This window comes from Mixophyes fleayi, chromosome 7 (assembly GCF_038048845.1).
Source record: "Mixophyes fleayi isolate aMixFle1 chromosome 7, aMixFle1.hap1, whole genome shotgun sequence".
Classification (NCBI taxonomy): domain Eukaryota; kingdom Metazoa; phylum Chordata; class Amphibia; order Anura; family Limnodynastidae; genus Mixophyes; species Mixophyes fleayi.
In genome coordinates this window covers 106,473,163-106,485,295 of record NC_134408.1, presented here as the reverse complement: position 1 = coordinate 106,485,295, position 12,133 = coordinate 106,473,163, and the positions used below count along the sequence as shown (strand labels likewise).

Sequence of the window (12,133 nt, the reverse complement as noted above, 5' to 3'; positions counted from 1 at the left end):
CCAAGATCTGACGTGTTTGGGCATAACCAAGGTAGTATGACTGTAGATTACATGTCTCTCCTGCAACTGGACTAAAATTACTGACCAATAGGTAAACGGTGAACAGTTGTGCCCAATTTTATTGGCGTCAACCCCTGAGCGCCAATGTGAACAGGTTCTAAAGCATCAATATATAGATAAATCAAATTCAACATTGAATGGCCTTAGTTTCTTCCCTATTTTTGTATGAGGTTCCCTCCTCTCCAGTTTTTGGTGATTCTCTTGATACCGATAAATGAGGCTCCCTTATAGGTACAGTTATGGGTTTATTTAAAATGTCTTGACAAATGATAATTGTCAAACCCTATGTTTATATTTCTCAGATGTTCTCTCACTCGAATTTTGAGTGTCCTTTATCGTCCTACCAATATACTGTTTTCCGCATTGACGTTGTACCAGATAAATGACATTTATACTATTGCATGTAATGAAGTCATGAATTTTGAAACTGTCCACTCGATGTGGATCGGTACTCCATTACTGGTTTTGTGCTTCTGCATCTTAATGCAACACAATTGGAGCACAAACCACAGTAGAAGAAACCTTTCTTAGGTGTTTTCTCCTCCAACCAACTGGGTTTATTCATGACTGTTTTACTAGGAATATTGTTGAATGTCAGTGTCATTTTTAGATCTGGGGCTTTCCTAAACACTATTTGTGGATACTCGGGTAATTCGGGCCCTAGTGTATCATCCTGTTTGAGGATATGCCAGTGTTTCCGAATGATTTTCTTAATCTGGTGGGCTTCATGAGAATAATTCGACACAAAGTAAATAGGGTTAGTTTGCATTTTAGCTAGTTTCAGTTTTATATTTCAAAAGTGTTCCTATCAGTATTTTATAGTTTAGAGTAGGCCTGATTTAACCAACTCTTCGTTATACTTTTTCTCTAGAAATTGTTGTTTCATGCTTTCCCCTTGTATTACATAATCTTGAATGTCAGTGCAATTTCATTGTACCCGTCCGTGTAAACTGGCTGAAGGGGTGAACTTTTGTGCAAATCCAGTTTTGCAGAACAGGACATTTCACAGAGGTGTAAAGTTCTACTTTTGCTATTCTGTTCCGTGCTGTATGTAAATTTGCATTACCCGCAATGCAGCAGGCACGATAACAATGTGTGCTATGTTTGGGATAGTACTGAAAACACAAGGCCAAATTCTGCCTTCAAAATGTGCAACATTTTACTGCCAAACGTGGAACGAGGCAAATAATTCACAAAGTGACGATCAAATGATTAAAAAAAAAAAGGGGGAAATGCCACTACCGAAAAATGTATTTAATTTTTGCTGTTTGTAAAATCTGTTTATTTTGTTGTGTAAATGTTGATTTTAAAGCTCCAAAGATGCTCCGTTTAATGTTTTCTGAACGTAATCGCTCCCCTGGAACCGAGGATGAGCTTTCCCCATTCACTTCAGTGCATCAACACTGAGAAATTTAAGTGCTATAAATGCTAGCATTTTTCTAAATTGAGTAGTATTAGCATTCAAAGCACCTGTCTGTCTCCAGCCAAATTGTACAGAATAATAAATAAATATAATATAAATTGATGATTATGATATACTATGTCATTCTAAAATAACTCCTCTCTCACTCTGTTTCTGTCTGTATTTCAGAGCTGACACTGAACCCACCAGAGGGAATCGTGGCAGGTATGTCTTCACAATTAATCTTGCTTACATATTTACTCCAGGGCATTACTGATAACAGGCCCTCACCAATATGTTGATGTTAATATTCTCTAACATAAGCAACTTGGGAATTAAATGTGGCCACATTTTTTGTTTCTTCTCCATTCAGGTAAACTTCTCTAATTAATGATTGCTAATGGTTTTTTTTTTATGTTAACCCCCATACACATTTTTGTTTCCCCAGAGCTGGAAAATCCAGCTAAAGGGGACATACTTTTTGCCAGTTGGCACCTTTCAAATAAAAAAAAGAGATATCATGGCAGTCTTCTCTTCCCACTGTTAATCACCCGACTATCTCTCCCACCCTGGCCAGATGGTCAAAGCTGCGCTCTATTCCAAATGTTTCCACAAAACACTCACCCTTGATGGCACTTTTTAACAACCCAGACTTCCCTCCTGGCCTCTCAAGACAGTCTTTTCAACATTGGATCCAAGCAGGGATAACCTGCGTTGGCTAGCTGGTGGACATGTCTGGAGTCATACCCTTTGCTGATTTACAGGCAAAATGGGGCCTACTCAATGTGGAAATTTGGAGGCATTTCCAACTGAGACACTTTGCTTGTTCTAGGGGAATCCGTGAGGAGGCAGGCAGGACTCGCACACAGTTTGAGGCCCTTTGTACTGCGGCCCAACGCCCTAGGCACACTTTATCATCTATATATAAGGTTTTGATTGTACATTCATTCAAAGCGCTACCTAAATTCACTAGGGACTGGGAGCGGGAGTTAAATATAGACATACCTGAATCAGAGTGGGGGGACATATTTCAGCGCATTCACGCTAGCTCAGTTAGTATAAGAGTGGTTGAAACACATTATAAAATATTGGCTAGGTGGTACTGGTGTCCCAGTCTCCTGGCAAAAATGCTTTCCGGGGTCCCGGATTTCTGCTGGAGGTGTCAGGGAACTTCGGGCACTCCATTACATATTTGGTGGGAATGCTCGGCAATCAGACCTTTCTGGGATGCGGTCATTCTCCTCTCCAAAACAATTGTGGGAATCGAATTACCAAACTGCCCGAGATTTTGTCTACTCAATGACACTAATATGCCAGTCTCCCAGTATAAAAAGTCCTCGGTAAAATATGTCAATGGCGCTGCTAAGGCTGTGATACCGGTCCACTGGAGATCACCGTTAGCCCCCACTATAAAAGAATGGTTTGCATGAATAGACTTTTATATGGCAATAGATGAAGTACTCTATTCAGCAGAGGATAAATATAGAGCATTCTACATGCTGTGATCGGAATGGATCGAGTTTAAAGATAATGTGTTTGCTCAGTGGAATGTATGAAGCCCAACTCCCCCCCCCCCCCTTCTATCTCTCTATCCCCTATCCCCCTTATTTTATTTTCTCTTTTAAGAAGGGTTAAGCAGATTCACACCACCTTGGGTGAACCTGCAATTATTGTTGTGCAACGAAAAGTCTAAAGTACTATATTTTTATGCAAATATTGTTGCATACATATGTATACGCTGTTTCATTTCAATAAAAACAGATTATATAACAAAAAAAAAAAAAGATAGGAGCCAGACTACATTGCTAAGTGGGTACTTGAGAATATTGAGTCATGTCATGATGGTATCTGATGCTGACATCAGAGCTTGAGGGGAAATAAAAGACTTGACTTCTGCTCATAATTAAACCCCAGCAATCCCTCTTTTTTTGTTTCTGTGAAGTTATAGGTGCGCTTAAGAGGACACCTTAATTGGCTGCATTAGTTTTCTCCTAATGAGTATTTATTAGTATGAATTTCAGATTGCTTTGGCTTAAATAAAAATGAAACCCTATGCCCCGACTAGAAAAATGATAGGATCCCTGCCATTCACTAGATATTTAGCACTATTTTGACCAGCAATTCTGCCAGAGTATGAAATTCAGAATCCAAACCAAGTGAGGCATGGGCAGCTGCTGTTATTGTTATCGCTTATTTATATAGCGCCAATCATATTACCCAGCAGTGTACATAGGTTATGTAATCATTCACATCAGCCGCTGGCCCATTGGAGCTTACAGTCTAAATTCCCTACCATACACACACATATATATATATATATATATATATATATATATATATATAAAAGGTCCATTATTGGCGCGTACATTCTAAATTGCAATTCAGAGGCATAGATTAACATCAAAAGGATTCACAGTGTCTGGTGGAAGCCAAGTTTATTATATCTATTCCATGTGTTGTGAGCAGTAACCCCCCCCCCCCTCCCAATTTTTTGTGTGAATTACTTTGATGTTAATTGCCATCGCCCAGTGGCCCATTTAAGACACTGATACGATTGGGAAAGTTCACCCCTATGATTGCATGTGAGTTACATTAAATAGTCGCAATTCAAATTTCTATTGAGTGGAGACATTATTACTGTATATATTTATAGGAAGACCATAATGACATATATTTGGGATTAAATATAAATGTGCTATGCTGTCCTGCATTTTGACATATGCAGCATGGAACATTTTGGCTGTAGAATTTCAGTGACTTCTGTTGATAGAAATCATTCCTGTCAATGTGTTCGAACTCCAACAAGGCTTCTAGTGAACTTGCTGAATGCATTTCTTTAAAAGGTCTCTAAGTTATAGCTTTCTTTTTCCTGGTGTATTTTTCGAATGTAAATATAATGGAGTCTTGTTATAGCACTCCAGTAGTTCACCATTCTATACAGTTGTCATTTGTCTTTTACCTATAATACCTTCATCTCATCATCATCATCATTTATATATATATATATATATATATATATATATATATATATATATATATATATATATTTATATATCTCCTCCCAGAGGAAATTCGTTGCAAATGGTGATTTGCTTCCTAGTCACAATCCTTAATTTAGGTTTGTAATATGAAGATGTGTTTTTGTTGACTTGATTAGATGGAGCTCAAATGTTGTTTTTATTGACTTACAGGCCCCATTAATGAAGAGAATTTCTTTGAATGGGAGGCCCTGATCATGTGAGTATTTCTTAAACAACACTGTGTTATTAAGCGGAACAGTAACACTATTGTGCACACAATACCACTGGGACTGCAGAGTATACTTAAGCAGATACATCCTTTTTGCTTGAAATAATCCCCAAACACTTTCATTTTCTCTCACTTTGCCTATAATTTGCAGGGCACATCCTATAAATAGGCCTTACCTGTAAACCTAAAGGAGAATATTTTTAGTGGCTAGTAATGTCAGCAATAAGGGATTGGCAGTTATGTACAGTTCACATCTGCTTGTCTGAAGGTGGTAAAATTATCTGTTTTTCCCTCTCACTTAGGAATTCCCCTCTGCTGGAATCTTATATTTCTTTTGCTTTTATTGATTCAAATTCTTTATAAAACAGGGAGGAGAAATAAAAAAACTTTTATTATCTTTAAAACAATCATTATGCTAGTTGCATCCTATGTCTTGTTTCTCCTCTGTATTTAGAATTAAATTGTGCATTGTTAATGGGATTATTGTGGTAATTAGAGTTCGTGTCTGTACAGCACAATTGTTTCTGCAGTGACTGTACCTGTGAATCTCAAGACCTTCCAATGTGTTGTAGTTTTTTTAATATTCATTTTCTTAATATTTTGTTTATTGCATTTCTTAGGAGACCAGATTATACAATTAATTGGTGACACAAGTAATGCTGGGTACACACTATACAAAATTTCTCTCGATGCAATATTCTTTTACCAAAATAAAATAAAGTAAAATGTACTGATCAGCAGGCTGATTCATGTTTACACACTATACACATTTTACATGATTTACCTTCAGATCTGTGCTCCTCATCTGTCATAACCATCAGCTATAAAGATCGTGACTCTGCACACACCATAGAGATCTATGGACCGTGGCGGTCGTGAATGCATGCAAACTGCAGAATCGGCATAACATTGTTCCATCATTGAACAAGATTTTTAATCCGGTTTAAAAATCAAATGAAACAATGCAAACTGCTTTGGAACGATAATCGTTTATCGATGCAGCGTACACACTAATGCGCTAGTGGGCCGAACAGTCGTTTATCGTTTGATTGGGCTGATTATCGGCTGAAAACACTGTAATGTGTACGCAGCCTGAATGAGTGCGGTGTAGATCGAGGACAGTTGATTATATGTCAAGATCAGGAATTGTATGTGAACAGCGACATCTGTCAGGCAGAACATACGGTTGTAGTGTTACAACAGACTGTATTCATAATAACAATTATGCTAGGACTAGATTGAATGGTTTTTGTAAATTGGTTTGTTATGTATTTAACAAAGTATATTGCTGCAGGGTGACACAGTGGTTCGCATAACTGTCTCATAGCAGTGGGGTCATGGGCTCTACTTCGACCAGGGTCTTATCTTTGTGGAGTTTATATCTTTCCGTGTATCTTCTCCTCGTATTTGCCTGGGTCTCCTCCCACAACCAAAAACATACTGGTAACTGGTAGGTTAGTAGGCTAATGACTAAATTAACCTTACTGTGTGTGTATAGTAGAGAATCTTATCTCTAAGCTCCACTGGGCCAGGGACTGATGTGAGTGATTAAACATTACTTACGTGGTGCTAAGACATTACACAGCTCCTTACCCAAAAAAAATAATCATAATGTCTGTGAAATCGTTATATACAAGACATACTTTTACACTGGTGTATAATATATATTTTTTTTTTTAAGGTCTTTGGGAATAATGGTATTATTTTTTGCCTTAAGTCTGCTTTTACCGTAATGTGTCTTGCTGTATTTCACTTTAAGCTATATGTGCTTTAAACATAGTTCTACTTCCTGCACTATTTTCACCCCTTAAGAGTTTTGGACCAGCATTGTGCTAAATAGCACTAATCTTTGTTGACAGTTTATTATATGAAATATCTGTCCACCTGAACAGATTGTGCCAGTTCTTCCAAACAGCTGCCTCCCGCTTGCATGACGTGTATCCTTTAAGACATGCCTTGCAGGCAGATAGTTCAATTATAGCCTCACACACCCTGCCTATTAAGAGAGCGCCATGACCTTGCCATTAGAGCATGCTTTGATTTCCTATGCTGTGTTGTTTTGTTTTTTGTTTTTTTTACCCCTTATCCTAAGTCCTCTGTGTAACAGTCAAGACTTTGAAGTGAGTGTTTTTAACTGAAACTAAACTGCTTTATTAGCAAGAAGGTCCTCTCCCTCTTTAATTAGTAATATGCGAGACTGGCCTCCACTATCAATGAGCTAGTGACATGAATAATAGACTACACCAGGCAATGCATTCACACCTGGAGATTAGAATCCTTGAAACATTAAAGTTTTCCTACGATTTTGTGCAGAACATGTTTTTGACTCATAGTATAATTATGGATTCCATCAGATGAAAGTATGAAGTTTGTGTGCTTTAAAAAAATATACACACACACACAAAGACTCCTACCTTTTAGTCTGTTTAACACTTCCTTTATGGCACACACATAATCTCACCTGAAGACTATCTTATGAGCCAGTATGTTTGAATTTCATGTTCGCTTATTTTAATATCATTTTAAATAACAATATACCATGATATCTGTACACAAAATATCAACAAGAAGTAATTATTCACTAAAAAAAAATAAACCTTTTCATTCCAAGTAAAGTTAAACAGCAATTTCTGAGCTTCCCTATAAATATATGAAAAGCAGTCATACATAAATTGGATTGCTAATTTTCCATGCACATAAAACCAGTTGTAGTGATGTTAGAAGACAGAGTTGAAGACTCGCACATCATTTTCTTGTCTAACAGACACTTTACAAACAATAAGATATATATGTAAGGTCAGAGGTCAAGCAAAATGGTTGTCCCCTGCAGCTTTTTTTTTCTGTGACTTTTGCTTGCTTATCCCTTTTCACGCTGTGTAGATTTCTAAGTTTCTCTCTACAGTGGTCTCAGGTGACCACACAGTGAATATGGAAAGGCTACCCAAGAGGGCCAATAATGAATCTTGGCAGAGTCTCCTATGTTTCCCCTTTAGATATAAGGCATTTTTTTTAAAAAAAATTAAAAACAATATATACACTTGTGTTGATGTTTTATTAAATAGATCAATGTCTTTTTCATTTGGAACCTGAGTTTATTTTATTTTTGTGCATTTGAAGTGTATCCACCAAATACATATAGATAGATATAGAAAATACTGAATGGTCTCCATATACTTGGATGAATACAAGTGCCAAAAAATGTTTTGGGGCATATTCAATTCTGATCCCGATTCGCGGGAACGCCCGCGAACGTAATCCGCGGTACCGCAATAACGTGGATTTTCGTTCGCAGCCCATAGGGCTGCGTCCGAAAATCTGCGTTATTGTGATACCGTATTACTGGCAGTACTGCGCATTTTCCGCAGTAACGCGCGTTACCGCGGATCGGATCGGAATTGGATATGCCCCTTTTTGTGATGTTCATTTTTATTTTATTCTATAAAGCTGCAGTAAAAACCATGGAATAATTATGTTCTGGAAAACTCAATCCCCAATATATTTGCTTTTGCTTAACGTGAGTGGAACCCGCAACACTGACCAAATAAAGTGAAGCTTCTGCTGTAGACTGCAATAGAGTACTGCTAGAGACCAGAATATCGTGAAAAAGATGAGATTACATGTTTACCTTTATAAGAAGTGCCCAGAAACCGTCACTTGTCTAGAAATGGAAATGTTCTGAATTGACAGAACAAACAGATTTTTCAGATGTAGGACATTTGTAAGATTATTGACTACTTATTTCTTCAAAGTTCATCAGCACTATAGATTATGGAAGTCTTTGTTTAATAAAGGCTTTTCAGATTCTACTTTTATTTCTACTGCAATTGATCTTTTGCGCTTAAGTATTGATAAACTTGTTATCTGTATCCCATTATCCTGGTTAATGCTGAGGTACATCTGCAAGCTTTATATTATTGTGTATCCAGTGAGTTCCTGCTGCATACAGTGCGTGCGACTGCAAATGTGAACACAACTCTAAATCAGCCTAGCAAACCAAGTTACACTTCAAGGGATGCAGATGGAAACTTTTTGTGCTAAGAAGGGCAAATACATCATGGTCTTACATGTTGCACACAGACACTGGCTAGCTCTATTTTTACACTACATGTTAGAGTTGAGCTAGGCTGTGCTCACCCCCATTCACAACCCTAAATCAAGATGTGCATTTTGCACTATCCCCATGCAGCATAACACGTTTTTTTCAATGTAATATAGCTCAATAGATGGATTTGCTCCTAACGCTAAATCAGCCTCATAATCTGCATCCTGTGCACCTTTATAATTTTATTGTGGAAGGTAACCAGAACAGACCTGTTTTCATTTTAAATCAAATATTTTTCTACAATCCTGTATCACACCTAAAAGGTTAGAATTTTTTTTTGACAAATATTTTGGTATTTCCTTTTCTGTCTTAGATTTAATAATGAATCAACAACCACCTGAACAGAAATTACTGTTTACCTATAAGGAGTATGAGTTTGGTGTTAACCTGTCATCAGATGGTGACAGTATTGTGTGTTCTAAGGGAAAGTTTACACTGGTTGCCTGTATTTTACCAATTCCAATATAAAATACTTTTACTACCCTTCAACAAAGCTGCGCCATCATAAATCTCACTTGTCTCAAAATATCTCCCAACTCTACACCTCCATTCTGCACAAGATCTGCGTGTCTCATCCACTCTCATCACATCCTCCCTTTACTGTTTACTTTTTTCTGGCTGCACCTACTCTATGGAATTCCCTCCCTCGCACAATAAGACTTTCCTGTGGTCTACAAACTTTCAAGCGTTCTCTGAAAACCCCATCTTTTCAGACAAGCTTATAATATTCCTCAACCACCCTCTTAACCTTACAGAAAAATAAATATCTGCGCAAACACCAGTATAGATAGGTGATGGCTGCCAAAATGGGGACAGTGTAAACGGGGGGGACCCCTCCCCCCTGGTTGAACTGTAAAAAGACCACAAGAAAACTTGGGGTAGTCCCCAGGCGCCTGTACACAAAAACAGTGGAGGTGGATAAATAAATGAGTATTTATTTGAACATAATCACGGTGGTGAAATGGAGGCATAAACTTCCACCTTCTTATGCTGCGATAATATTAAAACAAGCACAATAAACATTCAGCAATCTTGCTGGTATGTAAAAAGTCTCAGAAACAGACAGCCGTCTGTTTGATTTCCTTCTAATAGAAAGTGGTTGCCAAGTCTGAAAACAATAATGAAATCGCCATGGGCATAAAGCCCAAACAACAATGGGTATTGTAGTCTCATCGACTGTAAACAACGAGTTTCCGTCCAGATAGCACAATGTACAGTCAATATAAAGTCAATATAGGTTGGCAAATAACTCCAAGGATGCTAGCAACTCCGGTTCACCACATTGGGGATAAGGAACAGAGGGAGGAGTTAACTCACCCCGCTTCTGCAGGATCTGTTCCACAGGTGTCCGTTCGGGGAAGCCGCTGTGCGAGTCTCCGTCCGTGCTGTTAGACATCCAGCTGCCGAGTGAAAGTTGATAGTTTGCGCATGCGGTTGTTTGTGTCCGGTCTGTGTTAGCGTGAAGCCGGCTTGTCAGTGAAAAGTATACCGATAATCAGCAGCATCTATACTTTTCACTGACAAGCCGGCTTCACGCTAACACAGACCGGACACAAACAACCGCATGCGCATGCGCGAACTATCAACTTTCACTCTGCAGCTGGATGTCTAACAGCGCGGACGGAGACTCGCACAGCGGCTTCCCCGAACGGACACCTGTGGAACAGATCCTGCAGAAGCCTCTTAACCCTCTTAACCTCACTAGATTACCCTATTACCACCTGTTACACAATCAACACAAGACAACAACCCACTGACAAACATTGCTGTGTGACTGGATCATATAGCATATGAATCCCTTTTTTTTTTTTTTTTTTATGTTTTTTTTTTTTTACTTTTGCAATCTAGCTGGACCAAAATGCAATATGTAGACTTAACCTCATGTATCCAACTCCCATTGTAAGCTTGCGAACAGGGTTCTCTTACCTTCTCTGTTTTACCCAGTTTGTTTATTACTTTGTTTGTCCCCAATTGTGAAACGCTTAGGAATATTTTGGCGCTATATAAATAATGATGATGATGAATATTTGGCAATAGACAGCTGTTCGTATTTGTGGTCCACTCTTATGCGGGTAAGTATCACCTAACTGGAAGATGTACCAGTATGCAAAAAGGATCAAATGTGAGCTAGGAAAGTATAGACTGGGAAACCTGACCTTAGTAGTGGTTAAAATATTTGAATGCTCTTTATAAATAAATACAGTGATAGCACAATGTCTGCATGGGTGTATGGATGGAGATATTGCACCGATAACCCACACAGTGTGTGGTCCTCCAAAGAAATGACGTTATATATATATATATATATATATATATATATATATATATATATATATATATAGATCTCCTTCAATGAACAGTTACTTTTCTTCAAGGCAAATTGACAAAGCACACTTTATTTTCTGTTATCCCAATTCCACACGAATGCACAACACCATGTACAACCCCGTTGTGCTCTCTATTCCTCTTAGGCTTAAGCAAAAGTCACTTTAATAAAAGCTGGCTCCTCACCATGCAGTTGTATGGCTTTCTCACATTTAGCAGCAGATAATACCAAAGTTAGTGCAGTGTCTTACGGCTTAAACTCAGTCTCATTCCTCTAGCTGACTGTCTTTGCGCTTCACCCTGATTATTTTTCAGTCCAGCAAAAGGACAAATTATTCTTCAGGCCTCCCCACCTGTTCCCTAGCTGACTAATAACATGGCTCAGTTGGATCATATGAACAAGATAACAAACACTGGTACTTATCAGACTTTCTCTCTCCTTTGTTCAGATCTTTCACAGAAGTCCAACTTATAGTGTCTCCTGCTATAGCACTCTTCTCTGCCTATACAGCGCAGGTCTCTCTCATCACTGCCGTAGCCCTTGCTCAATACTGTTTCCTCTCCTCCATGCTCTTTCTCCTCTTCCAACTAGAATCTCTACCTGCTGGTTTCTAACTGCTTCTTCACCAGCTCCTCTTCCCCACTGCATGCTTCGAGATGCTGTTCTCTGTCTGCAGGATATATATCTACAGTGCACGTGTGGCCCGCTCGGGTCATCAGTGCTACACTTGTAATATCTCTTGAGATTTTCAAATAGTTATTTTCAAGTTGTTAATCTACAATGCTAGTCTGTGAATTAAAAAATAACAACCCTATATTGGTAAAATTAATGAGGATATATGAGAGTGAATATTTGTGATATTAGAACAAAGTCTCTCAAAAGTCCAATTGCAGTGCATTTTCAGAGATTTCATAATAGTCCTCCCATTGGTTTGTTGTTTCTAGGAGTTGTGAATGGCACCACAATTTGGGAGATGGACATTTGAGTGTTCCTT

At 38.3% G+C, this 12,133-nt stretch overlaps 1 protein-coding gene across 2 annotated transcripts in view; it reads left to right on the top strand.

The window, feature by feature from the left end:
• Positions 1 to 12,133, top strand: part of UBE2G2 (ubiquitin conjugating enzyme E2 G2) — a 47,231-nt gene that overhangs the window by 27,259 nt on the left and 7,839 nt on the right. For both annotated transcript variants that reach the window (XM_075180250.1, XM_075180251.1), the window contains exons 2-3: positions 1,652 to 1,687; positions 4,654 to 4,699. In XM_075180250.1, the coding sequence (XP_075036351.1) occupies positions 1,652 to 1,687; positions 4,654 to 4,699 (82 nt within the window). The remainder of the gene's footprint in view (positions 1 to 1,651; positions 1,688 to 4,653; positions 4,700 to 12,133) is intronic.